The 27938-nt window shown below is 49.7% G+C and overlaps 2 protein-coding genes across 3 annotated transcripts in view; one reads left to right on the top strand and one right to left on the bottom strand.

Moving 5' to 3' along the window:
- Positions 1 to 18144, top strand: part of MOV10 (Mov10, Moloney leukemia virus 10, homolog (mouse)) — a 39665-nt gene extending 21521 nt beyond the window's left edge. The window contains exons 3-22 of one of the 2 annotated variants that reach the window (XM_006895711.1): positions 3049 to 3188; positions 4338 to 5166; positions 5419 to 5654; positions 5836 to 6094; positions 9660 to 9794; positions 10515 to 10683; positions 11424 to 11578; positions 12014 to 12190; positions 12306 to 12453; positions 12768 to 12926; positions 13178 to 13281; positions 13429 to 13526; positions 13632 to 13848; positions 15334 to 15451; positions 15590 to 15781; positions 15989 to 16063; positions 16953 to 17078; positions 17167 to 17255; positions 17606 to 17727; positions 17806 to 18144. In XM_006895711.1, coding sequence (XP_006895773.1) covers positions 5006 to 5166; positions 5419 to 5654; positions 5836 to 6094; positions 9660 to 9794; positions 10515 to 10683; positions 11424 to 11578; positions 12014 to 12190; positions 12306 to 12453; positions 12768 to 12926; positions 13178 to 13281; positions 13429 to 13526; positions 13632 to 13848; positions 15334 to 15451; positions 15590 to 15781; positions 15989 to 16063; positions 16953 to 17078; positions 17167 to 17255; positions 17606 to 17727; positions 17806 to 17897 — 2832 coding nt within the window. In that variant the 5' untranslated portion in view covers positions 3049 to 3188; positions 4338 to 5005 and the 3' untranslated portion in view covers positions 17898 to 18144. The remainder of the gene's footprint in view (positions 1 to 3048; positions 3189 to 4337; positions 5167 to 5418; positions 5655 to 5835; positions 6095 to 9659; positions 9795 to 10514; positions 10684 to 11423; positions 11579 to 12013; positions 12191 to 12305; positions 12454 to 12767; positions 12927 to 13177; positions 13282 to 13428; positions 13527 to 13631; positions 13849 to 15333; positions 15452 to 15589; positions 15782 to 15988; positions 16064 to 16952; positions 17079 to 17166; positions 17256 to 17605; positions 17728 to 17805) is intronic. The other variant, XM_006895710.1, reaches the window with a different exon arrangement.
- An 838-nt stretch (positions 18145 to 18982) lies between these two features.
- RHOC (ras homolog family member C) lies at positions 18983 to 24782 on the bottom strand. The gene is made up of 6 exons (XM_006895709.1): positions 24702 to 24782; positions 22484 to 22488; positions 21500 to 21657; positions 20923 to 21043; positions 20524 to 20654; positions 18983 to 19156 (listed from the first exon to the last, which is right to left on the bottom strand). Exons 3-6 carry the CDS (start codon positions 21653 to 21655, stop codon positions 18983 to 18985), a joined length of 582 nt encoding a protein of 193 aa, XP_006895771.1. The 5' UTR covers positions 21656 to 21657; positions 22484 to 22488; positions 24702 to 24782.
- Positions 24783 to 27938: the final 3156 nt, after the last annotated feature.

The raw sequence follows: 27938 nt of genomic DNA, 5'->3' as shown, positions 1-27938 counted from the left end.
CCTGAGAGAGACTTCACCCTGAGTCATAAGGAAAAGGGGATGGCGTATTCTCTTAGCTACTTCCTGCTGAAAAGGGACGCTGTGGGTTTCAGGGTGAAGGTCTTCTCTCACTACTCTAAAGGGCCCCTTTGGCGGTAGGAAACACATAGACTATTACGGAGATAGATTTTGGAATTTAGATGCACTCTTATTGATTTTTTTTTTCCTTTTCTTTTTTTTACCTTTTTTTTTCTTTTTTTCTATAATTATATTTTATTAATTTTCATAAACATTTACAGAGATTTTGGGATTCCACTACTCTAAAGGGCCCCTTTGGCAGTAGGAAACACATAGACTATTATGGAGATTGATTTTGGAATTTAGATGCACTCTTATTGATTTTTTTTTATTTCATTTTTCTTCCGTGTTGCACATTTCCTTCCCCCCTCACTTTTCCTTCTTCCCAGGCTCCTTGCAATACACCTCTTGTTCCGGATTGTTGTCATACATGTAATGCATAATCATATATTCCTTATGAACAGCTCTTCCCCTCATCTGATCTAAGGCATATTCATTATCTACCTGTTCTTTTCCCAACTCCTCCTTTTATAACAGTGGTGTTATGCAGTATTTGTCCTTTTGTGACTGAGCTATTTCTCTCAGCATAATGTCCTCCAGGCTCCCCCATGTTGTGTCATGTTTTATAGTTCATTGTTTTTCAGTGCTGCATAATATTTCATTGTGTGAATGTACCATAGTTTTTCTATCAGTTCATTTCTTGATGGGGCACTTGGCTTTGCTACTGTGAATCACACAGCAATAAACATAGTAGTACATGCTTTTCTTTTTCTAACCTTTTGATTTTTTTTCCTAATGGCTGTAACCTTAGTGAATTGTGTAGTGATAACAGGTATTAGAAATAATGACAAACATATTTAGGTGGCAAGTAGCATCTTCAGTAGAAGCTGCAAAATATATAAAGGTGAGTTCTGCCTGCCTGTTGCTGTGCTTATGCAGATATTTTTTAAATTTTTTTTTAAATTCCAAAATCAATAGTTATTGCCATTGAGTCACAAGCGACTCATAGCTGACCCTCTAGCATATATTCAGAGGCTATAACTCACAAGGCGAAATGTGGAGCAATTGATAGATTAGAACTGAATGCCTTTGGCATTCTTTACCCAACTAAGCCAACAGAAATCCCACAAATAAGAGGTTTCAAACAAAGTTTTATTTGGGCTTCTTTTTAAAGCCAGGAAAACTTGTGACCTTGGGCCATATATTCCTTTCTGACAGACAACATTGGAGGAAATGAGTGTCTGTTACTGCTTTAGAAGGGCATGTGATCCCTAGGAGGTTTCATCCCCTCAGGGCCAATTCCACTCTCCCAACCCTGATCTAGAGGCCTGGAACCCCTTCTCCTGCCTCCTGCTCTGTTTTCTTTCCTGCAGCAAGGTCAGGAGGGACATGGTCTTCCTTACAGTAATGACTCCCATAGTTGGGCCTGAATATGGTCTCTGAGAGGGCTGCAGGTACCAAGGAGTGTTCCCTTGGGCTGAACATGACTTCCCAGCATTGCTAATGACCTCCTGATTTTGGTCCCCTTAATGCTGGACTCCTTATCAGCATTGGACCCCAGGCCATATATGGAGGCTTCCTCTCCATTCTCCTCCCTGTTTTCTCTTCCTCTGAGGGCTGCTGACCTGGCCTAGGCTATTCGCAAGCTGCTCATACTTCCCAGGGAGAATCCCCCACAGTTTTATTTTTAGTTTTACTATAGTTCTGCCTTTGGGAAATGGTGATATAATCCACAGAGCACTATTCTTTGGGAAATGATAATATATTCTACAGATCACTGTTTTTGGCTCTGCTTCAGAGTTTCCATGTGTTTTCATTCTGTTGCTCCTTCAGTAAGCATTTTTTAGTATTGATTTATGGCAGAAAATGTATACGCAGCCAGACACACACCCATTCAACAGTTTATGCATGTATAAGTTCATTATCAACAGAGGTCAGCAACATTGGCTACATAGTGCCCATTGTGTCTTCCTACTTACCAACTCTACCTAAATCATGTCATGAACATCAACTTCAACTCCTCTGTCCCCTAAAACTACTCATCCGTGCCATAGTTACTGTTGCTAATTTGATATCATAGAAATAATTTTTTTAAAAAACACACAAAACACAACAAACCACCCACACAAAACCAAAACAGTGCTTAGGACAAACATGTTTTATTAATTAAGCTGAACTCTTAAGCTATGATGTTCTGGTGACTTCTTGTGTGCTGTCAAGTCGGAACTGACCCATAGCTGACGCTCTACAGGGGGTTTCCAGAGGCAGTAAATCACACAGGAGGAGATTGCCCAGCCTTCTTTTGCGAGCACCTGGTGAATTTGAACCGCGGGCCTTTGGGATTGCAGCACAGCTTCACGGTTCAAATCCACCAGCCACTTCATGGGAGAAAAAGGGCTAGTTTTACCTCATATGATTTACTGCCTCTGAAAACCCACTGGACGGTCAGCTAAATAAGGTCAGTTCTGACTCAGCAGTACACACAACAAGCTTATATGCTGTCTAGTTTAAAGATGACTTCAGGGGGTAGTTGTGGTCCAGTGTTTAGAGACCAAACACATCCATGGTCTGACTACTACCCAAGGGCCCCCTACTAGTATTGGGCTCTCACCTTGACTTGGCCCTGAGTTCTCAGCTTCTGAGTCACTGCAGTGGCTGATCACAGGAATCTCAAACCAAACGTGCCTGAATCCAGTGGGATGATTGGTCCCTCCAACTTCCTCCTCCTCTTCCTCCCTGTTTTTACTCCCATTTTAGGGATAGTCCCTGAAGCCACACCATTTATTTGAGTCTTATCCGAGACTCCTCCTTCTTCCCAGCCTCCATTCCGCATTCCTGTCAGTCTACATATTCTGCTAGTTTTATGTTCCAGGTATTATCAAATCTGATCTCTCCTCTTCCATCTCTACCACTGCCTTGCCTGGGGACCCTTATCACCTTTTAATTGGACTGTTGCAATGGCCTTCTTCTAACTAGTCTCCCTACCTACAGTCTTGCCTCCAGCAAATCCATGCTCCAATCCTGATGCCAGAGTGATCTGAAATGCACATATGATCTTGCCACTCCCCTGCTTAAACCCCACCAACCGAGTGGTTCTGTAACCACAGTGTAGCCTCTGACGTGGGCTCAAAGTAAGTTGTCACTACTACTACTACTACTGCTACTATTAGTACTGCAATTACTACTAATATGGATACTAATAATAGTAGGTAACATTTGTAAGTGGTCTGTTATCTTTTTAAAAATCAGAGCCACTTCTGTGTTTTCTGAATATCTTCACATTTGCTTGAGGTGAAGGAGAGGGGCAGAGTTCAGGCCAGGAGCACCCGGGAAATGTTAGTAACCACCAGGGATCATAAAATTGTGACACCCGAGTGATTCACCACACTGTGTTATTAGTTTAATAGGGATTACTGTCATTCTTACAAACTAAGATTTCCTGTTGTTCCCTGAAGGGGCGGTGGACAGCTGTCCATATCTTGATTATGTTCATGAAGCACGTCACATATGGCAGTGTCCGCCTGCCCCTGGGGACTGGTAAGGTGAGGGGTGGGCTGCTGGCCTTTAAGGTCAAGCCCAGGCTTCTTGGCCTGGCGTGGAACTCTGCCCATGACCTGGTCCCTGCCCTCCTCTGCTGCCTCCTGCTGTTCCCTTCCGAGCATTTCTCACTCTAATACAGCCAAACTGTCTTTGTACTAATGTAACGCCCCTGACTGAGATCTCCTTATGTGCCAAGCACTGGTCTAAGTGCCTCACCACGGTGCCAATATCTCAGGCAGTCCTCACACCAGGTTAAGTTTGTTGTCATGTCCCTTTCATAGAGGAAGAGGGTGAGGTCCTGAGAGGTGAAGTAATCAGGTGACTCAGCAAGAGTGATGGAGTGGCCGGCCTTCCCACACACCCTACCTCTCCACTCTCTGCCTGGGGCACTTGCCTTCCCCCTATTTCCTCGGGTCTTCCTTCAGTACTCAGTCCTGCTACTTGTCTCCTTGGGGAAGCCTTCATGGCACCCCACCGCTACCCCAGGCATGGATGGCCCTCTGCACCCCTGGTGTCCTGCTCAGGGCATCCTGTTGGATTGGATATGTAACCTGTCCCTGCATGCACCTGGAAGCATGGTCTGGGTCTCTTGAATCTTTGCACTCCCAGCATCTAACCCAGTGTCTGGCACATAACGGGTCTCTGTAGATGTTTGTTGACTTGACTAAACTGAATTCCAGGTACTGAACATTGAGGTTATTGTCCTTCTGACCAGTTTTCCCTGTCTTCACCTTCTCTAGGCACAAAGCCAAGCTATTTGATCTCTGGAGAAGGATCCTCCTTTCCCTTCCTGCTTGAGTTCCACCTTCACCCTTTGACTTCAGGTGGAAACTGCTGTCTGATCAGCCATCTTGCCCACACTCTCGGGACATCTGTGCTGTCTCTGGTCCCCTGTCCCTTCTCAGAGCAGGCTGAGCCCCAGACCCACCTCTCTCTGTCACCGTAGTCTCCCCTTAGCCTTAGCTCTTTTTGCTGTGTTGTTTTGGTTTTGTTATTTTTTTCTGTCCGAAATAATTTTCCCAAACACCTTTCCTTTTTCTGTCTTCCCTCAGTCCTCCAAACCAACAGCCCGTCAGTGGGCTTCTCACCTCAGAAATTCACAAGGCACAAACAAAGTCATATTTTTGTCTTAGAAAATCCCATTGCCTTCCCTTGGAGCATTTAAAATTCCTCAGATTCCCAGCCCGAGTTTCTCTGCCTCTGGGTCGGGGTGGGGGTGGGGGCAAGTCCTGTTCTGCAGCAGGGCTGGTGTGTTCAGGACAGAGCTGGCCCCAGACCCCTCTCCTAGCCTCTTCCCGCACAAGCCACTCTGCCTCCCACTGGCCCTGCCTTCCCTCACTTTCCAGTCTCCTCTGCTTCCGGCAGCTTTGGGACCCCTGCCCCTGGCTTCTCCTCTGTGCTGTATGGAATGAAGATTGCAAATCTGGCCTTCGTCACCAAGACTCGGGTCAGGTTCTTCAGACTTGACCGCTGGGCCGCCACAACGGTCCCAGAAAAGAGGAGAATGAAGCTGGAGTCAGATATCAGCAAACAACACAAGTCACTGCTAGCAAAGATCTTTCATGACAGGTATGTGTGTGAGAGACCCAGAGATGCTGGGTGAAGGGAGCTCTGTTTAGGAAAGAGTTGACTTAGGTTGAGTTAAGCCCCTCCTTCAGGGAATGGGAGAATGGGGAGGAAGGTCTGGGAAGAGGAGGTAGGTTTTCTAAGCACAAGAAGAATTTAGCCAGCTTCCCCAACCTAAACATTTCCGCAGAGCGAGTCCTAGTCCAGGTCTTTCCAACACCCCCACCCCGCCCTCTTGTCTCCTGCTTTCCTCAGGTCTGAGTATCTACATGGGAAACATGGAGTGGACGTAGAAGTCCAGGGACCTCATGAAACCCGGGATGGACAGCTCCTCATCCGCCTGGATTTGAATCGGAAGGAGATACTGACCCTGAGGCTTCGGAATGGAGGAACCCAACCTGTCACCCTCACCCACCTCTTCCCACTGTGCTGGACAGCCCAGTTCACCTTCTACGATGACAACCAGGAGCTGCCCTGTCCACTGGGCCCAGGTGAGCAGCTTTCTGAAGGAAGGAGCCTCTGGTGGGTTGGGGATTACCTAGGAAGGGCTGATGCTTTGGGGGGCACCTGTCACTGTCTAGTGGGCCCCTTGCCTTGGGATGGTGCTGTCTGTTAGGGAGTGTCCAGGGATGGTGGTGGAAGGGTTCCACTGACTCACCCATTTCCCCTCAGGTGAATATTATGAGCTCCACGTCCACTGTAAAACCAACTTTGTGGGCTACTTCCCTGCCACGGTGCTCTGGGAGCTGCTGGGGCCTGGGGAGCCTGGTTCTGAAGGAGCTGGAACTTTCTACATTGCCCGCTTCTTGGCTGCTGTGGCCCACAGCAACCTGGCAGCACAACTGAAGCCTACGACTCCCTTCAAACGGGCCCAGATTACTAGACACCCCATGACGACCAGCCGCGTCGAAGAAGGAGAAAGACCTGACCGGTAACTCCTCCCTCCTATCTGTCCAGGCTGATCTGAACCTTACACTGTTCTGTCCCAGCTTCCTCACCTTTCCCTTACTTGGGCCCATTGCTAAGGTCACTCTATCAGTCCATCTCATTGAGGGTCTTCCCCTCCTTCAGTGACCCTTCACCTTTCTGACCATGATGTCCTTTTCCATAAATTGACATGCCCAGGGAGCTCTGGTGGCCTAGTGGCAAGGAGCTGCAACTACAATCCCAGAGGCGCACGGTTCAAATCCACCAGATGCTCTGCTGGGGAAGGAGAGACAGTCTCCTCCTATACCAGTCATATCTGATTTGATGGTACACTTACATAATAATAATAATAATAATAATAATAATAATAAATTTTTAAAAATTGACATGCCCAAAATATGTGAGACCCAAGTTTCACAATCCTTCCCTCTAAGGAGCACCCTGGCTGCACTTTCTCAAAGATAGATTTGTTTGTTCTCTTGAGAGTCCATGGGATGTTTAGTGCCCTTAAACTCAAAGACATCTATCTTTTCTTCTGTCATCTTCATTCACTGTCCAACTCTCAGATGCATAGGACATGACTAGATGTTCACACATAGTAAGTTACAAAAGTTCACTGTGTACTGATGCTTTCACAGACCATGATGCTTTTCCTATTAAAAAACTGTACGCTGCCATCCAGTCAGCTCTACCTTATCAGGTGGCTCCACATACAAGGGAAGGAAGCGCCACTTGGTCTTGCACCATCTTCATGATTACCTGCACACCTGAGTTCATCGGTGCTTTCCAACCTGGGGAGCTCGTACCCTTTAAGTACAGATTTACCATCACTCCAACAAAAGTCTTCTGGAAGGCTATAGACAAAAAGTTGGCACTGGTTATTCATTGCTGATGGTGAGGATGTTACTTATTTATAACCTATTTTATGATTCTTTTTTTCCCTTCAGGGATCTTGTAGGAGCCTTTGTGGCACAATGGTTAAGCACTCGGCTGCCATCCTTTCTGTTGACAGTTCAAATACCTGCCAGGTTCTCCATAGGCGAAAAAGGTCATCATCTATCCCCAAAAAGATTCTAGCTTAGGAAACCTTACAGGGTTTAGAATTATAGCTTAGAGGGGGAGCTCTGGTGGCCTAGTGGCAAGACGCTGCACTGCAATCGCAGAGGTACACTGTTCGAATCCACCAGATGCTCTGCCAGAGAAGGAGGAGCAATCCCCTCCTGTACCAGTCAGATCTGATTTGACGGTACACACAAAACAATAATTAAAAAAAAAAAAAGAAATTATAGCTTAGGAAACCTTACTCTGTTGTATAGAATTGCTGTCAGTTGAAATTGGCTTCTTGTTGTTATATACCATTGAGTCACCTGCAAATCATAGCAACCCTATGTACAATAGCTCTGACTCCTGCCCTATCCTAAGCCAGTCTCACTATCTCTGACACACCTGCTCCCATTACCCCAGTCACTGAGTCAATCCATCTCATCTGGGGTCTTCTTCCCCCGCACTGACACCCCCCCTCCCCAATCTTTCCAAGCCTGATGTCCTTCTCCAAGGACTAGTCCCTCCTGGACACATTTCCAAAGTATGTGAGATGGAGCCTCAAAATCCTAGCCTCCAAGGAGAAACTTGGTTTCACCCTCTCCATGACAGAACTATTTGTTCTTTTGGTGGTCGATGTGCAGTACTCTTCTTCTTGAGCCCACAACCTGAAGGCATCGATTTTTTCTTCTGTCATCCTTAGTCATTGTCCAACTTTCTGATGCATAGCAAGTAATAGTGAAGATGATGGCCTGGATCAGGTGCACCTTAGTCTCTAGACTGACATCGTTACTCTTTAGCACTTTGGAGAGGTCCCTAATTTCCCTAATGCAGTTCATCTTTTGATTAATTTCCTGACTGCTGGTGACAAAAGTGTTGATTGTGGAGTTGAGCAAGCTGAAATTGTTAATGACCTCAGTTTCCACTCCATCTATCTTGGTGCAGCGGTTGGCCCAGCACCTAATAACAAACATGTTGTTGTTGTTGTTGTTGTTGTTGTTGTTATGTGCCATCGAGTCGTTTCCGACTCATAGCGACCCTATGCACAACAGCCCTAAACCCTGCTCTATCCTGCGCCAACCACACTGCCTCTGACACACCCATCCCGATTACCCCAGTCACTGAATCGATCCATCTCATAGAGGGTCTTCCCCTCCTGCGCTGTCCCTCCACCCTCCCAAGCATGATGTCCCTCTCCAAGGACCCGTCCCTCCTGGCAACATGTCCAAAGTATGTCAGACGAAGCCCCAGAATCCTTGCCTCCAAGGAGTAGCTTGGTTTAATCCTCTCCAAGATTAATGTGTTTGTTTTCCTGGCAGTTCATGTAGTAAACTGAAAAACCAAACCTAATGCAGCTGAGTTAATCTCAACTTATACCTACGCTATAGGATAGAGGTTTTAGAGTTTATAAACCATTCATAGGGTTTTTAGTTTTTTTTCTTAGTGAGAGTTTACAAATCACATGGATTTTCCATTCATAGATACTTCTTCCATAACATTGTAATTATAATTTTACTTGATCATTCATACACATTTTATTTTATAATCTTAGTTACCATTGATTAATATCATTAATCAGGGCCTCTGGTAGCCTCATCATTACAGAGTTGAGGTGATAGCCTAAAGATGGTGTTTTTTTGTTGGGTGGAATTCGCTGGTGGCTCCTTGAGAGAAGGATGGGAGGGCAGACTCCTGTGTAATTTACAGCTGCCCAAAAGCCTGCCGAAGGGTCAGCTCTGATTGATTCCAACTCAATGGCAATAACTGGAATTGAATGTAGTTAGTGAATTGTGATGCCTAATCAACTCCTTATTGGATTTTACAAATAATTTCCTGTCACCCAAGTATCTGTTAATTATTTTCTATGCCCCTCTCCCTCACAGGGTTCTGTAGACCGTAACTCTTTTTTAGGAGCAACTGCCATATTGTTTTTCTTTTAGCACCAGGTAAGTGTGAACTGCCAGCTTTTCACTTCAGCCAAGTAAGTGCTTAACAATTGTGTCACCAGGGCTCCTTGAAGATGTGATACTTATTTGATACATTTCCTTTACTGTTACCTCTTCATTGTGATTTGTTTGAAGGTTTCCAGAGCAGATCCATTTTCTGTTCAGCAGCATATACACATTGTGTTTGGCGAGGGCAGATTGCAATCCCCACAACGTAACAGCTCTCACTCCACTACATTTCTGGTCCCCACCTACATTCCTCTCCTACCTTTCCTGCCTTCTGAACTTAGTTCTTGGGCAAAAATGTTTCCCATTTATGCTTGAATGGTAAATTCTTCTAAGAAGCATGTGCCCTTTCCTAGAGTTCACTTTTTAAATTTTTTTTTTCCTATCTTTAAAAAGTTTCTGAGAACTGATCCTTTCAGAAATGAGGATGCTCCAACACTGGGCTGAGTATGGCTGTGACCACCTCTCAAGGATGTTGGCCTTGGGAAGGCTTCCGCCTTCCAGGGTGGCCTCCCTCAGAAGCTGCGGGTCAGGAGTGTCCATGTTGGTGACTGCTTTTCTTCCTCACTCTTGCAGTGCTAAGGGCTATGATCTGGAGCTAAGCATGGCGCTGGGAACATACTACCCACCATCCCGCCTCAGGCAGCTGCTCCCCATCCTTCTTCAGGGAAGAAGTATCTTCACCTCCCCAAAGGAGGTTGTTGACATCAAGTGAGTGCCTCCTCTCCACCCCACACACTAACTTAACTGCCTTTTAGGTCTTGGTTTCTTCCCCTTATGCTTCTTTCCAGCTCTTCCTTGCCAGCTTCTTCCCTTGATCCCAGCACCTCCACCCTTGGCTTCCTAGCCTGTCCATTCATTCATTCATTCATTTACTGCACAGCCACTGCAGGCAGTATTCAGGGTGCTGGAGAGGTAGCAGCACACCTGGCAAATGAGAGTATTGTCCATTCTAGTGGGGGGCAGCACACCTGAGCAGTGAGCCCAGTCTAGTGGGGGACAGCACACCTGAGCAGCGAGCCCATTCTAGTGGGGGGCAGTGTGTTAAAGCTTGGATCCTAGAATGTTATCTAGCAGGAAGTGCTTTGAAGAAAACTAAGGCAGGGCAAGGACATGGTGTTTCGCAGGGGGCTGTCAGCCATGCGCTCTGTGAGTGAAGTGAGCATGGAGTCATAGGTGGGTCTGAGGCCACTTGACAAATGCCAAGACAGGATAAGGGGGCAGGAGCTGGGCATCTATGGGCGTGGAAACAGCCAGGCTCTCTTTTCAACACTTCTAATCTCCATCCACTTTTCTGCCCTTCTAGTCACCCCTGTTCCTGATGTTTTTCCAACCCCGAGGAGCGGATGGGAGAGGGTAGATTCTTCTGGACATGGGTGTTATCTGACCCACTTTGTTCCCACCCTTCTCATCCCTAACCACCACTGCCAGGGCCCAGCTGGAGGCAGCCCTGAAACCCAAGAACTACGAGGTGAAGTTCCGGCTGCTGCTACACCTGGAGGAGCTGCAGATGGAGCGGGACATCCGCCACTATGACCTGGAGTCGGTGCCCATGATCTGGGACCCTGCAGACCAGAACCCCAGTCTGCTCACGCTGGAGGTCAGGCCTCAGATCAGGGTGGGGTGGGTGGGTTCATGTCACCCGACTCAGAGGCTGTGGGCAGGGCACTGACTACTGGACCAGAGAAGAGCAAGGGTGAAATTGTTACCTTATGTGCAGGGCTTAGCAAGAACCACGGTGGGCATCTTCTGCCCAGAAAGCAGTGTCAGAGCAGGGCAAAGGAGAGAACCAGACTGTTACCACCAGCCGTGTGGCCTTGGGCAGGTTCCTTACCCTCTCTGGGCCCTCTCTCCATCATCTGAACAGCACAAAGCTGGACTTGATCTTTGCAGAGCCTTCCCCAGCTCTCAGATCTGAATGTGCACACATCATGAGCCCAGAATCATGGCAGTGGATTCCCACTGAAAGGAGCTGTAGGTGGAACCTTATGGGAGAAGAGGGGTGAGGATGACCATGCAAAAATTCCTGCCAGAAGTGGGTCTAGAACAAGATTTTAAAGGCAGCAGAGGAACCAGGCCAAAAGGGAGGTGTCCAGAGAAGCTGGCTCTAAGTCCTGAACTTAAGCACTGAAGTTTCTGGGATTCCTGGACTGAGCAGTATGAGAAGGCCTCTCTTTTCTCCTGTTTCTTGCTCCATCTGGTAGGAAAAGAAAAGCATATGGGGGAGGTAGAGCTCCACAAGTCCTCTGTCCTTTTGCCTTTGAGGAGACTTGGAGAGTGGAGGTCAGGCCTTCCATGGCCTTCCTTGGATACAAGCTCGCTTCTTTTCTCACCCCGTAGGTTCCTGGCGTGGCAGAGAGCCGCCCCTCGGTGCTGCGAGGTGACCACCTATTTGCCCTTTTATCTTCTGAGACAAGCCAGGAGGATCCAGTCACCTACAAAGGCTTCGTGCACAGGGTAGAACTGGACCGCGTGAAGCTGAGCTTTTCTGAGAGGTGGGTGTTGGGGAAAGCCTGAGCTGCCAGAAAGATCTTTTTCTCTGAGGCCAAGGGAGGAGAAATAGTTCTCCCTGAGATGAGCAGGACCCCAGGGCTGGGCCAGGTGTTCCCGAGCTGCCTCAGTGAAGTCTTGGATGGTGCAGATGGTTACATGCTCAACTGCTAACCAGAATGTTTGTGGTTCAAACCCATGCAGACACCTCAGAAGAAAGTCCTGGTGATCTTCCAAAAGGTTACAGGCTTACAGCCCTTTGGAGTGAAGTTCCACACACAGGAGTTTTTGTTTTGTTTTGTTTTTTAATCCTCTTCAGCTGCCTCTTTTTTAGAAGAGCTGTTGCATGATGGGAATAGAGTATGGGTGAATCAAGAGGGACCCTGACTTCATTCCCCACTTCCCTAATTGGAACTCCCCTCTCTCTCCTTTCCCTACAGCCTCCTGAACCAATTTGTGGATGGGCTGACCTTCAAGGTGAACTTCACCTTCAACCGCCAGCCCTTGCGGGTTCAACACCGGGCTCTGGAGCTGACAGGGCGCTGGCCACTGTGGCCCATGCTCTTCCCCGTGGCCTCCCAAGGCATCTCACGGCTGCCCCCGGATGTGAAGTTCAAGTAAGACCTTGGGCAAGGGGAGCTCTGAGGCTGTTGGAGGGTGGGACTCCAGCAGGCACCGAGGAGGCTTCTGGGACACTGGATGACCCTATGCTTATGCTGGCCCCTCTGCCAGGCTGTACGACCGGAGCCTGGAGTCCAACCCGGAGCAGCTGCAGGCCATGAAGCACATTGTCATGGGCACCACCCGGCCAGCCCCCTACATCATTTTTGGGCCTCCAGGGACTGGCAAGACTGTCACCTTGGTGGAGGCCATCAAGCAGGTGGGGCCCAATCATAGGGTTCTTGTACTCTGATGTCCCCTACCACCAAGAGTTATCCTCAGATTCTGACTCCCTCCAGCTCAGTCACAATTCACATTTCAGCCAACATACATGTCTACTTTTTGCAACAGCTTTTCAGCTTTAAAATGCTATTTAGACGAAAATGGATGGACCCAGGGAACAGAACTTCCCTTTGTCTCACTATCTTCCTCAAGTGTGGGAATCAAACATCACGGTACCCAAACCTGAGTCACGACTGACTCTCTCTAGTATCCCCAGGGCTGCTTCCCACACTGCCTTTCTCCCCATCCCAGGTGGTCAAGCACTTGCCCAAAGCCCGCATCCTGGCCTGTGCTCCGTCCAACTCAGGGGCTGACCTCCTGTGTCAGCGGCTCCGCATCCACTTGCCCAGCTCCATCTTCCGCCTCCTGGCCCCCAGCCGGGACATCCGCCTGGTACCTGAGGACATCAAGGTACTGGGGCAGTGCATAAGGTCCATGGAGGGCCGGCTGCCAGGGATGCTCTCTGGATAGTGGCTGAGACCAGATACTATGAGACTGGGTTCTGATACTGTGTGACCTTGGATGGGCCGGGACCCCTCCCTGGCCTTCAGTTTCACTGTAAAGTGAGAGATGGATACAGTTGCCTGGGAGGTGCGCACACTCCTTCCCAGTTGAGAATGGATAGAACAAGCTGACTCTCCTTTTCCCTTCACAATCCACAGCCCTACTGTAATTGGGATGCAAAGAAGGGGGATTATATTTTTCCCACCAAGAAGAAACTACAGGAGTATCGTGTCTTAATTACCACCCTCATCACTGCCAACAGGTGGGAAGCGTGTCTATCTTTTAATTAAAAATAAAGGGCTAACGGGCTGGGAACAACTGGGGAATGAGACTAGGGGTTGGTGAGGGTGAGCATTCCAGTTTGGAAATTGAGCCGGGTGTGACCCCTGCCTGCCTTGAAACCTCCCAGGTTGGTCTCTGCCCAGTTTCCCATTGATCACTTCACACACATCTTCATCGATGAAGCTGGCCACTCCATGGAGCCTGAGAGTCTAGTGGCCATAGCAGGTGAGGTGTCCTGAGCCAGCTTCTGGCATGCCACCCAGCACGGGCTGAGGTGGGGGGAAGGGACTCAGCACTTACCTCTCCCCTCACACCATCTCTGTCTCCCAGGGCTGATGGAAGTCAGGGAGAAGGGTGATCCAGGAGGGCAGCTAGTGCTGGCAGGAGACCCTCGGCAGCTGGGGCCTGTGCTGCGCTCCCCTCTGACCCAGAAGCACGGGCTGGGGCACTCACTGCTGGAGCGGCTGCTCACCTATAATAACCTGTACAAGAAGGGCTCCGGTGGCTATAACCCCCAGTTCATAACCAAGCTGCTACGCAACTACAGGTACTCCTGCATGCTGCCTTTGCACCCTTCTGCTGCCCAGCCTGAAGCTCAGTGCTGGGATCGCATTGCTGAGTGGTGTGTCACGCAGAAACAAACAAACAAAAGGAAACAAACCCGTTGCCATGGATTCTGACTCATGACAGTCCCGTGTGTGACGAAATAGAGCTGCCTCATAGGGTTTTCTAACCTATGATCTTTACAGAGCAGGTCACCAAGCGTTGTGTGTGTCTATGTCTCTCTCGCTTTCTCTCTCTACAGGGTAGGTTCAAACTGCCAACCTGTATGTTAGCAGCCAATCACAAACCTTTCGCACACTCAGGCTTGAAATGTGTGATGTAGAAAGGCTATAAATAGAAAAGTAGGCCTTGTATTACAATCTCAAAGGTACATGGTTCAAATCCACCATTTCTTCTGTGGAAGAATGAGGAACAGTCTCCTCCCATGCAATTTGCTTACTCTGAAAACCCACTGGAGGGTCACCTATGGGTTGGTTCTGACTCGATGGCACCTAATAACAGCAATCACTGCTAATCATTGGCTGTGTGACTTTAGCAAATAACTTCTGTCTCTGGACCAGTTTGCTGCTTTTATATTAGAAGATGGTCAGTGGTTTCTACCTACTTGGAAGTGTCTGATACTCGTTCCAGATAACGTTTCCAGGAAATCCAGAGACATGAAAAAAATAGGGACAACCTAGTAAGTTTTTTAAAAAAATATCTCCTTGATGCTTAGAGGTAGTCTTTGGGGTTTTTTTTTAAATAAAATTTTGTTTGTGACTTTAATAAACATTTACAGAGAAGTTACATTTTCATTCATGTTGCACATTTTACCTTCTCACCAGAGTTATTTCTTTAGTAATGAGTTAATACTCTAATATGCTTAGATGAGTTCTGGGCAGTCAGTACACTCAGGAGTTGTTAGTAGCAGTTGTATCACGGGGAAGCTCTGGTAGCATAGTCTGTAGGGACTTGTGTTGCCAACCCAAAAAAGCTCCCTATGGCAGTTCGAATCTACCAGCTGCTCCTCAGAAGAGTTGGCAGTCTCTTCCCATATGATTTACAACCTCTGAAAACCTACTGGACAGTCAGCAATGAGTTCCAGTTTGATGACAATGAGAGATCGTATTGGTCCATTATTTTTCATTTGACAGCATATCATTAAGTTTGCCGGCAGAAGATCGTGATGTGTGTTTTTCTTTTATGTCCTTCCCTAGCAAAATTGAAGCCTGAGATTGGGTCCCCATGTTTTGCTTTTTAAATTTGTCCGGTCCGTGAAAGGAGTAGGCGAGGTGCTCCTGGGAACCACATTTGGCTCTGCTTCACGGTGCCTGGCTCTTAAGAAACACGTAGTAGACATTATAGGTAAACGTGTCCTGCTCTTCACTGCACAGGAGCATGAGAGAAGGTGTGTGGGCCTGGAGCCAGTAGAGCAGGGAGAAGTATCGGGCTCTCAGTTTTGCTCTGCCCTCCTCCTGCTTCCTCTCAGGTCTCATCCCACCATCCTGGACATTCCTAACCAGCTGTATTATGAAGGGGAGCTGCAGGCCTGTGCTGACGTCATGGATCGAGAGCGCTTCTGTCGATGGGAGGGTCTGCCCCGCCAGGTGCGGCTGAGCAGGGCAGGGGCTCAGCTCCTTCCTAGTACCTTAGTCTGGGGTTCTGGATTTCCTTGGAGGATTGGGGAGTGAAAGCGAAGGAGAGCAGAGATGTGTGACTGAGTTTCTTCTGGTCCCTATGTCTAGGGCTTTCCCATCATCTTTCATGGTGTAATGGGCAAGGATGAGCGTGAAGGCAATAGCCCGTCCTTCTTCAACCCTGAAGAAGCAGCCACAGTGACTTCCTACCTGAAGCAGCTCCTGGCCCCCTCCTCCAAGAAAGGCAAAGCCCGCCTGAGCCCCCGAAGCGTGGGCGTCATCTCCCCATACCGCAAGCAGGTCAGGCCCTCAGTTCCCAACCAGGCTGGACACTCTGCCCCTTTGCACAGATGGCCTCTTTAAGTACCAGACCACTGAGGCCAGGCTCCTACAGCTCAGTACCCCATTGGCCCAGCGAGACCTACACAGGGAGTCACTCACCCCTGCACAAGGGGGAAGGGGTGGAACACAGACCTCCAGAAAAAGACACCTGTCTCCTCCTCCCAGGTGGAAAAAATCCGGTACTGCATCACCCGCCTGGACAAGGAGCTTCGGGGACTGGATGACATCAAGGACTTGAAGGTGGCACTTTCCCCGCTCTCCCACATTGGTTTCCTGCTCTTTGTGACCCCTCACTTCCCCAGTCTTTCCAGAGACCTTCTGTCCTACCGCTCCAGTCCGACTATTTCTGGACACCCCGACTTGTACCCCATGTGGGGTACATTTTTTAACAAGCACCTCAGGTGATTCTTACAACCAGGCATGTCTGAAGCTGCTGCCTGCCCAAAGGAGAAAGTCTCAGCCCTCAGGTCACCAGGCCTGGCACCTCTGTTCTTGTCCCTCCAGCCTCCTTTCTACCTTTTCCCTCCCACCTGCAGGTCAGGTGGTAATGTGATTAAAGTGGTGCTTCTCAGCCCTGACTACAGATAAGAATCACCTGGAGAGCTCTCAGCGTGCCAAGGCCTCACCCAGCCAATTAAAAACAGCTGTCTGGGGCAGAGCCAGGGCACTGGTGTAATATTTTTTTTTTTTTAGAGCTTCTCAGGTAATTAATGTGCAGCCAGAGTTGAAAGCCACTATTTGAAGATACAGCGGCCTCTCCCTTGAAAACTCTGATTTGGGAGGTCTGGGTTGGGCCCCCAGGTTGTAAATTTCTAACAAGCCATTGGAGATTATCTCCTGAAAACTGTAACATTGCTCTGAGGCATCAGGGTTGTTTTTTTTTTTTTTTGCAAAGCTATTTCTCTGCCTTACTCTCTTTCCAGGTCATTGAGCTAGGCTTACCCTCCCTTTTTGCCTGGCCCCTGCTGGGTTGGCTGTCCTGGCCAGGGAAACAGCACTCACTCCACTTACCCCCATTGCAGATGCTCACCTGTGGCCTCCGTGGAGTCCTGCCTTCCTGAAGTAGTGCTGTGGTCTGGCTGCCCTTTGGCACCCTGGTCTCAGGCATTGCCTCTGCTTCCTCCTCTAGGTGGGCTCCGTGGAAGAGTTCCAGGGCCAAGAACGCAGTGTCATCCTCATCTCCACTGTTCGGAGCAGCCAGAGTTTTGTGCAGCTGGATCTGGACTTTAACCTGGGTTTCCTTAAGAACCCCAAGGTTGGAAGGCTGGGGGGTGGCAGCATCTCTTCCTTCCTTGAGACCTTTCCTTCCTGTGATCTGTGATCTGAACATTTCTTCCTTCCAGAGGTTCAATGTGGCTGTGACCCGGGCCAAAGCTTTGCTCATTATAGTGGGCAATCCCCTCCTCCTGGGCCATGACCCCGACTGGAAAACGTGAGCATTCCCATCCACCAAGTGCTCTCATGGTCACGACCCCCACCCTAGGGCAGATCTTACCAAGCACGTCACTCTCATTTCCATTCATCTACACAACACTCTCATCTTATTTGTAAATTAGCTTATACTTCAGAGAGATTACCGCCTAGGACCCTATGGGGCAGTTCCACTGTGCCCTGTAGGGTCAATAGGCAGTAGAGAAGCAACTTGCCCAGATGGCAAAGCTCTTAGAGGGCAGGACTAAGATTCAGCCTCTAGCCTTTGCGAGTAACTGCCACCCCCAGGCTATGGGTATATGGGAGTGTGTGGGTGTCAGAATTTAAGAGTCATATCCCTGTACTCCACAGATTCCTGGAGTTCTGTAAGCAGAATGGGGGCTATACTGGTTGCCCCTTCCCTGCCAAGCTGGACCTACAGGAGGGACAGAACTTGCTCAAAGGCCTCAGCAAGCTCAGCATCTCTACCTCAGGTAGGAGTCGGCCAGGTAGGGGCCAGGGCTGGAAGAGTAGGTAAGGAAGACAAGTTCCCCCATCTCCTTTCTTTCTAGAGCCTCACTCTCAAGACTGCTTCTGCCCAGAACGGGAGGGTGAAGGGGGCCTAGCCCTGCAAGTGGAGCCAGCCTGGAGGGACGAGCTCTGAAGATACAGCCGCCGGCCTTAGTACACCAGGCATGCCTTAAATGTGTGACCCACAACCAGAACCCTGCCTGAACAGGAACCCAGCTGAGTTGCCCTCCATGTACAAGAGGCTGGGGGAGGGAGTTTACAACCTAAGCCATTTACCCCCTCCCTTGTTGGGGAGAATGACACATCAAGCTGCTAACAATTGGGGGAAGGAGAATAAGAAAACCTCTGAAAACAAAAAATCTTGTTCTATGCACGAGCCTCATGTCTCCTCAGCTGGGCCCCAGCTTCCTGAGTACAACCACATTGACCTAGTGGGTGGGTGGGACTCACCATGTCCAGGGCCACACCCCCTCCCAGCAAGAGCAGGGGAGGAAACCCAGTGGGAGGTGGCAGGGAAGCCACCCACGGGTTGCTAAGTTTAGCCAGAGCTACACAGAGACCATAGACATTCCGTTTCTCCGCCTCTTAGGCTCAGAGCCAGGTATGACCTCATCTTTATTCCCAAGTCTCCACCCTGCGGCCCCAGAGCCTGCTCTGAGTCTTGCTTTTATACACAGGCCAGCCAACCTGGCAGGCAACTTGAAAGAGATGGAACTCTTAAGTTGACAGTCAAGACAGGGATCTGGAAAGAAAGACAGGAAGCTGCCACACACATGTTAGAGCCTATGACCTTTATTCACGCCCCTCCACAGAGTACAGTCGGAGACAAGGCCCCTGCTCAAAGCAAGATAATCTGGAGCTAGGACTCTGGTCACATCCTCAAAGTCCTTTGCCCCTGACACTCTCCTATGAGCAGGAAGTTTATAAAGTGCTGGTGTGTGACAGATCCTCCAGGCCTCACCCCCATAGCTGCAGGGACTCTGGAAGGGCAGAGCACAGCGGAGGTTCCCAGGGGGCTGAGAAGAGCCCACAACCACCACTGGGGCTGGGGACACTCAGTGCAGTCCTGGGCTGAGGGAACTAGAAGAGGGCACCTTCAGTCCTAGGAGGGACTCACGGGACTAGCTCTGAAGATATAGCTGCCGCCTAGGAGGATAGAGCTGGAGAAGTGTCTACACTCCTGGGAGGGAAGCAGGTAGGGGGGAATCGGGAGGGGTCTCAGAAGATAGGACAGCCCTTTCGGCGCTTGTTCTTGCGGACCTGGAGGCCTGCACGAGTGGCCATCTCAAATACTTCCCGGACTCCCTCTTTAGTCTTGGCTGAGCACTCGAGGTAGCCAAAGGCACTAATGCGATTCGCCATATCCCGGCCTTCCTCAGATCGAACAGGCTCCTGGGAAGACAAACATTTGCATTCAAGGTTCTCTTGTCAGTTCCCTCCACCCTGCACCTCTCCTGCCTGAATGGGCGCCCACCTCTTAACTGACTACTCTGCCTCCATTTTCACTTTCCTCCAAACCATCCTGGCTGCCAGTAGAAGTTTTCTGACATGCAGAGCTGACCAGTTTAAATCCTTGCCGTAATTATCCTTACACGATAGGCCACATTATGTACCAGGAGCTTTCCCCAACAGACTATTCTAATTATGGAGCACTATTGGCAATCTAGTTCCCGCACCCTTCTGGGCCTACTGTCCACACATATAACTGCTCTTGCCCTAGGTGTTCTCAACATGGTACCACCTCTACACCCCAAGTGAAATAGCTATTTTTAAGAGGCCATTTCTCTAGGGGTAGATTTTCTTACTCATCTTAACAGCCTCCATTCCCAGGGACAGAAAGGGCAAGCTGGCATAAATGAACATGCCAGGTGACCTTGGACAGGTCACTTCATTCTCTGCCAGTTCCATCAGAAATTGGCTCAGGTGCTGAGGCTACTTCCATCTCTGCCTCACCAGCGAGCAGATATTTAGGGGTTAGGTGCCTCCTGCACAGGGCAGTCTGCGAGAAGACTAACACTGTCTATCCCCACATCTGCAGTCCTCCAAAGGGTACAGGCATACCTCATTTTATTGTGTTTCACAGAAAACTGGGTTCTTTCACATTTTTTAGAAAGCAAATTGAAGGCTGGTGGCAACAATGTGTCAAGTAAGTCTACTGGTACCATTTTTCTAATTTCTAAGAGTATGTGCTTGCTTTGTGTCTCCGTCACATTTTAGTCATTCTGTCTGTATTTCAAACTCTTACCATGATTAAAGAGTTGCATTGTCAACCCAAAAACAGGTAGTTCAAAATCACTAGCTGCTCCATGGGAGGAAAGATACTCTCCTGGTGCGATTTACAAACTTTGAAAACCTGCTGGAGGTCAGCATATTTAATAGACTACCCGCTCCCCTGCCATCAAGTTGTAACAGCCCTATAAGACAGCAGAACTGTTCGTGGAGTTTTCAAGGTTGCTCCTTTTCACAGAAGCAGGCTGCTCTGTCTTCCTCCTTTCCAAGTGACTAGTGAGACTAAACTGTAGACCTTTTGATTAGCAGTAAAACTTTGTAAGCACTACACACTTCCAGGACTCCTTAAAAGACTACAGTATGGTATAAACCTAATTTTCCTATGCATTGGGACACCAGGAAGGTTGTGTGACTTACTTTACTGAGCTAATCACTTTTTTGAGGTAGTGTGGAACCAAACCCACGATACTTGAGGTAGTGCTGAGCTGTGCTGTCCTCCCCAAGAGCCCCTGGCTCGGCAGCCCACCCACCTGCTTCATCTTGGCCAGCTCTCGCCTGGTGTGCTCATCCTGCCGCAGGTCCTTCTTGTTCCCCACTAGGATAATAGGTACATTGGGGCAGAAGTGCTTCACCTCTGGGGTCCACTTCTCAGGAATGTTTTCTGTGAGGACAAGTTCGAAGTGTCATGTAGCATCACTTGGCCAGAAAGCACATTCTGGGGCACAGCAATCTAGTCACATGAAAGTCCCTTTCATAGCTCCTTCACCCTCACTACAACCCTCCCCTAAGCCATTCAAGGGCTGGAATTAGCCCTGTGAGCGGCTAATGAGCCCCCTGCACCCCTGTCCCTGATGTAGCTTCTGAACAGATAAACACCCTCTCTTGTAATTTCAATCCCATACCCCCAACCCATCTCGCCTCCACCTCACCTAGGCTGTCGGGGCTGTCGATGGAGAAGCACATGAGGATGACATCAGTGTCTGGGTAGGAGAGAGGCCGCAGGCGATCATAGTCTTCCTGCCCTGCTGTGTCCCACAGAGCCAGCTCCACCTGAGACAGAGACACCATAACCATGCTACCTACAGGCCCTCTCCAAAACCAGTGAGCCCTGGACCTCCTAGATCCTGGGCCGCTGCCACATAACATAAACTAGGTGAGTTGGTCTAAAATCCTAAGTCATCTGTGGTTAACCTTGGTGCAGAGATCAAGCAGCAATGCGAGTTGTCAATACCATGATTTCACCAAATCTTTCTTTACAGCCCTCTTATCACCACTCTCATTTTGCATTTGGGGACGTGTAAACCTAGAGATGAAGGATCTTGGCCCAGACACAGAGCAAGTATGTGGTAGACTCAGGAGTGTGTCCAGCTTTTCCAAGATCCCAGTTTCACTAACTTTTACAGTTCTGGCAGGAAGAAGGGAGAAAGGAAGTGTGTGGGTGGTGGAGCAGGACCCAGTTAGGCCTGTGGGGGACATTGCCAAGGTGGAATGGAACGGGGCCTTCACCTGCTTGCCATCCACCTCGATGTCAGCAATGTAGTTTTCAAAGACGGTTGGGACGTAGACCTCGGGGAACTGATCCTTGCTGAAAACGATGAGGAGGCAGGTCTTCCCACAGGCGCCATCCCCTACAATCACCAGCTTCTTCCGGATTGCAGCCATGGCTAGGACTGGCAGGAAAGAAGCAGTGGGGGATTTTGGTAAAAGCCAACCATTCCAGAAACACTTCTCTGGGGCCCCTGAGAATGCTCTGGAAGCAGGCATCCCACAAAGGGAGGGAAAGCTGGAAGGACTTGCTCAAACATGTTCTTGACAGGACCAATCAATTTAGGCAACAGAGCTTGAAATTCCTAAAGTCGGGACCAAGTTCTCCTCTTCCTCTCTTGTCCCATTCGTGTGTGTGTTTTTCCGCGTGCCTCTCCCTCCCCCACTGGGAGCTCCATAAGTAAGAGCTCAGAAGCACCCTCTTGGGGACCAAAAACATGAGTTCTGCTCTAATCCACTCACCCTCATTAACTGGGTGGGACCCAGACAGCTGGGAAGGTGGTCAGAGATGAGGACTAAGTCAAGAGGAGCCAACTTTTATCCCTTTTACATATCAGGGTTTCGGGCCTCATTAGTTACTAAGATTTCAACACTTTAATATTCACTGAGGTCCAAACTAGGACCCTGGGAGGTGGACTGCTTAATGTGTCAGGCTGCCTGTGTAAGGTTGGTAGTTTGGAACCTAGTAGGCAATCCTTGGTAAGAAAGCTGACAAGATGGCCTTTACAGTGTATCTGCTGTCCAGCAGAAGGTTTGCTTTGGGGTTAAGGTCCAAACTAGAAGAGACTCAGTCTGAACCATGCCTGCCTAATCACTGACCAGGAGTCCAAGACCTCCAACTGGCAAGCTGGCCATCAGGTAACATGTACAGAAAAAGGTATTTATCCAGTGTCAGGTACCAGGCACAACGTTGGGTATTTTGACAAAAATTTGTTCCTAGGAAACTGAGGCTCAGTGGGGTCAAGCCATGTTCAGAGCATAGCTGGGTGACTCCAGTGTCACACCGTCTGTGCCTTCTGGACATATTACTCCACAAGCAGAAGCAGGGGAACCCTGACAGAGGGCAGTGGCAGCAGTTAACCAGCTTCCCTTGCCCACCCTGGCCCAGTCCTCAAGCCGAGAGGCACACAAAGGAGGCTCAGTCCTGTCAGTGTCCACAGCCCACACTTGGGCAGTCTGCCTCCCTCCCAGGCTTGGCAGCGACACCGGGTCACTCAGCCCCAGGCAGGGGACAATGACCATACTGTAGGGAGACACACACATCCACCACAGCAGAGCAACTGAGAATAATCCACTAGGGAATCACCTCCACCCACGCCTTGGAACAGCCCCTTCCTCCTCTTTGTCCAGCTCACCCGAAGGGCGCCCTGCCCACCCCTCCCTGTGACTCAGGGTAAGGAGTCATCTTCCAGGGGATTCTGTGTGTCCCCTGCCCCCACAACCATGAAGCTGCATCTGCACTGTTCACCCCAGCCCCCAGTCCCTGAGCCGAGATTCATTTCCTCCTTCCCAAGGAGAGAAGTTCCAATGCCTGGGAGATAAAAGGGGTGGGCTCAGAGGAAGTCAAAGATGTTGGAAAGGGGGAGGGAGCTCAGCTGGGAGGGGCCCCAAAAGAAGAGACAAATGAACACGAGCCCAGCACAGAGCAGGCAGGGAACAGTTCAGAAAGGAGTCCGTAACCTGATCTCTGCCCCAAACCTGGCTTTTTCTCGCAGCCCCACATCCTGTCAAACTGAGCTGAACTTCTGCTCCCCACATACTTCACACCCGTGCCTGCGTCTGCCCTTTAGGAAGCCAATACAGCAGCCCCTGCCTGGCTCGACTCAACAACGGGGGATCAGGATGGCGCCTCCCTCTTCACACACATTCACAAAAATCTGGGATGAGACGTGGATGGGAGTCAAGAGGGGATTTATGAGGTTGAGCTTACACAGCTACACTCCACACAAAACGGGTTCTCCCCTCCCAGATACCCCCAAAACAGGCAATAAGACTTTCGTCCTACCGAGTCTTCCCAAGTGGAAACCTCCAAAAAGGGGTTTCCCTGAGGGGTTTCTTCCACTTTATACACACCCACTAGTTCAACTGGTCCAGCTGTGTGAAGGTGAGCTGGTGTAGGCAGTGTGGTTCCTCCCCAGCAGAGCAGTTCAGGGGACACCAGCAAAGCTGATGCTGGAACCCCACTGGGCATTAAGTGACCTGGAGCTCCTTCCTGACTCAATATGAAGATTCCCCCAGGGTCTGGCAGGGCCAGAAGAACAGCCTGCCGCTCGGCCTACAGCAAACCAGGTCACTAGACCTCAGGCCAGGAGGGAAGGGACAACAGCGCCCTACGAGAGGCAGCTGGGAGGAAATAACCCACTGACCCCAAGAGGGGCAACCGCACCCCATACAGGAGCTGGAATAGAGGCTGGGGCCTTCCCTGGGAAAAGACATAGTGGATACACACACCGAGCCTCAGTCATTCTCTTGATTTCCCAGATAATCTAGAGACTCTCCTGGGGTCTGAATTCCGCGCTCTGGAGCCACACCGTCACAACTTTAATAAAAGCAGACGTGATGGCAGGATTGAGCCTCGGGTGTCTAAATCCAAGCCTCCAGGATAATCCTAGGTCGGGAGTGTGAGGGGGCAGATTCTTTTGCAAAAAGGAAGGTGCCGGGTTCTTCCCTAAGCCCCCTCCCCACGTCCCAGGCAGGGTCCACGAACCGGCCTCGCCGGCGGCCAGAACCAGACAAGCGGCATCAGCCCCCAACCGGTCACAACCCGGCCCTCTTCCCGCCATCCCGACATTGACAACCCCACCCGGACCCCCGCCACATCCCACCCAGGTCCACCTCGATCGCCAGGCCCAGGAGCGAGACAGAGTCGAGCCGGAGAGTTCTCGCCGAGACCCGAGTCGCCTCCCGGCCCTTCGCCCGGCGAGGATAGGTTCCGGGAAGCCGGGAGGGAAGGGCTGGGCTTTGGCTCAGACCGGCAGTTCCCGGAGACCCCTCGCTACAGCCCGGGGAAGTGCCGATGCGCCGGGGCCCCACACAGCCCGCACGCCGCGCCCGAAGCCGCTTCCCCGGGGGGCGCACGAGCTCCGCCCGCGCGGAGGACGAAAGTGCTCTCCCGGCCGTGAGTTCCAGGACGCGCGCCGCCCCCAACCCCCGGCCCGCGTACCTTCCGCTCCGCCGCCTCCAGCTGCGCGGCTGCGGCCTGAGGCAGACTGACCCAAGGGGCCTCGTCTCGCCCTCCGCCTGCGCCGCGAGGGGAGGGGAGGGGAGGACGGAAGGGGAGGGGCGGGTCCGCGGGGAGGGCGGGCCGTGGGGGCGTGGCGGCCCGGGCAGCCCCTCACTCCGCCCGCCTGCGTCCCCGCGGGTTTCGCCCGCCTCTGGTCTCTGGTCCCGGCTGCGGGCTCGGCCTCCTCGGTAGGAGGAGAGTCTCAGGACTTTGGCCACCGCAGAGCGGGGCACCCCCTCTCTCCCCACCCCTGAGACCCAGCCTCAGCCCGGCCTCTCAAGCCCTGGGGTTGGACTCGCGTCGGGAAAGTTGAGAGGCGCTCGGGGTGGGGTCCGGAAGGACCGCGGCTGCCCTCTCGTGGCCAAGCCGCTCCGCGCTCCTGCCCTGCCGCGGAGCTCGTGGGAGACGCGGGCGGGAAAAGCGGTCCCGGGTCGCCGAGATAGATCGGAGGCCCTTAGGCGCCCAAGGCCTGCACCTAGAATCTTGTCCTCAGCCTTGACCTTTCAACACCTCGCCCCCTCACAATTTTCCTTCATTCTTCCTAACTGGAATGTTCATGAGTTTCCCGTTAAAGGGTGCTGTATTCATGCTGCCTCTGTCACTTCTCAAAACTGTCCCTTCCTCATTACCTAACCCAGTGTTGGGCAAATATTTGGTTTGCAACAAATTTTTTTTTAAATTATTAAATTTTATTAGTTTTAATGAACATTTACAGGGATTTTGGGTTTTCATTCCTTCATTGCTGCACCATTCTCTCTTCCCTCCTCCCCAGTTTGTTCTTCTTCCCCGCCATCCGAATGTCTGTTTTAATTGTCCAATTGCCACAGTGCTTGTCAAAGTCAGTTCTGATTAATCTCCTTTGTCAGTGTGTCCTTTGCCATTCCCTATCACTCCTCCCTGAGAGAGACTTCACCCTGATTCATAAGGAAAAGGGGATGGTGCATTCTCTTAGCTACTTCCTGCTGAAAAGGGACGCTGTGGGTTTCAGGGTGAAGATCTTCTCTCACTACTCTAAAGGGCCCCTTTGGCAGTGGGAAACACATAGACTATTATGGAGATTGATTTTGGAATTTAGATGCTCTGTTATTAATTGTGCTTAGCCGTACATGTTCATATCCTTGAAGATGTATCATGGGGGGGGTTGCAACAAATTGAATGTTAGAACAATCTATACTTTGAAGACGTGAAGTGCAACCCACACATTTAGTAAATGAAGAAACTGACGCCTTAGAATTGTTTGGGTCCCCAGGCCACTTAACTCATCCAAACATTTATTGAGCATGAACTGAGAGCTATTTGCCAAGGATCAATCTCTGCCCTCAAATAACACTCAACGTGTTGCATCGAGACAATGAAAAAAAGAGCATTTTTGTTAAACCAATGTCCAACAGGTATCTTTTCCCCTAGTTTGTTGTTAGGTGCTGTGGAGTTCAGTACAATTCACAGCGGCCCTGTGACCAACAGATCTGAACTGTGTCAATTCATCTGTTTGAGGGTCTTCCTCTCTTTTACCACCCTCAATCTTAAGCGAGGCGTCCCTCTCCAAAGAACAAACAGCCCCTCCTAACGTCCCCAAAGTATGTGAGATGAAGCTTTGTCATCTTTGCCTCCAAGGAGCAGTCTGGTTGCACTTTCCCCAAGACACATCTATTTGTTCTTTTGGCAGTCCGTGGGATAGTTTTTCCCAGCCTTGACGTCTCCAAAGTCTGAATCTTCTCTAACACCACAATTCAAAGGCATTAATTCTCCTGTCATCTTTACATCTTTAGTCATTGTCTAGCTCTCAAATGCGTAGCTATCATGATGCTACCTTTTGGTCCAGTGGTGAGACTTTTGTTTTCTTGATGTTGAGATGTAATCCATATTGAAGATATAACCTTACTTGCTAAAAGTGAGGAGGACCTGAAGAGCTTGATACAGAAGATCAGACTACAGCCTTCAATATGGCATTCCCATGTTACCGGGAAGTAAGTTGAAGCTCATAGAAATTATGAACCAAGTATTTGAGTCTGGCAGCAAAACTCAAACAGCTGGACTCTAGACTATGGGGAGGAACCAACACACCACCTGTCAACTTGCATCTCCATCAGGCTTTTGAGGCCTGGTCTCTCACAAGGAGAGATTACCTTTTCCCCTCACAGAGCTGCTTGTAGAGTCAAACTACCATAGATGCCCCTCTTTTGGGTTAGCAGCACAACTCATTGCAGACCATGTCCCTAGAGCTTCCAGTGAGCCCTAGAGTCCCTGCTGTTAATTGATGCTCCCTACTAACATGTGGTGGAGACAGTAATAAGGCAGTGAGGTCGTAGGGTCATGCACAGGCATGTAATGCTCAGCGGAGAAAGGCCAGAGAAATGTCCAAGATAAGGTGTTATGTAGGAGCTACAATAAGCCCAGAGTTATGGGAAACAACAGTAACAAAAACTACTACTTTTTACTTTTGGACTCATGAACTCCTCAAACTCAAAACCCATCCTTTTGGTTCTGACTCACAGTGACCCTCCATCAGATTTCTTAGGTTGGAAAACTTAACAGAAGCCTTCCCATCTTTCTTCTGCAGAGCTACTGATGGGTTGAAACCACTGGAGACAGTTGGCCTTTGGGTTAGCTGTACAAGACTATGCCATCAGAGGCCCTTTATAGTGAACCCCAGAAGGGTGGAATTTGAGGGCAGGCCTTGGGTGGCAAAAACTGTTGGCATTGCAAAACATAGGCCTGGAGATGACAGCCAAGAAGAGCATACAGAGCATTTCTACTCTGTAATACATGAGGCTGCTGTTAGAATGGATTTATAGCCAATAAGGAGGGAGGAGGTTTGTTTGTTTTGGTGAAAGATAAGGATGGATAAGTAACTGTGGTCAGATTGTGAAAGGCCTTGTGTACTATGTTTAGGAGTTGAGTATGGATTTTGTTCTAATTGTAATAAAGTGTTCTCTCAGGAAAATAACCAACTCAGATTCACACTGTGGAAAAATCACCATGGCTGCTATGTTCTCGGTGTACTTATGGGGGAGGCAGGGGGAGAGGCAGGAGAAAGACATAAGTTAGGAGGTAGGGATAATAAAGAGTTAGGCGATGACTGAGGTGAGGTTGGAGGTATATGGATAAATATGAAATATATTTAAAAGCATATGATTGATATCATTGTCACTAATTCAAAACCAAACTCATAGTATC

The sequence above is a fragment of the Elephantulus edwardii genome, unplaced genomic scaffold (genome assembly GCF_000299155.1).
Source record: "Elephantulus edwardii isolate Elephantulus edwardi_28Jun2011 unplaced genomic scaffold, EleEdw1.0 scaffold00174, whole genome shotgun sequence".
Taxonomy (NCBI): domain Eukaryota; kingdom Metazoa; phylum Chordata; class Mammalia; order Macroscelidea; family Macroscelididae; genus Elephantulus; species Elephantulus edwardii.
Note: the sequence above shows the minus strand (reverse complement) of the source record. Positions and strands in the feature narration are given on the sequence as shown.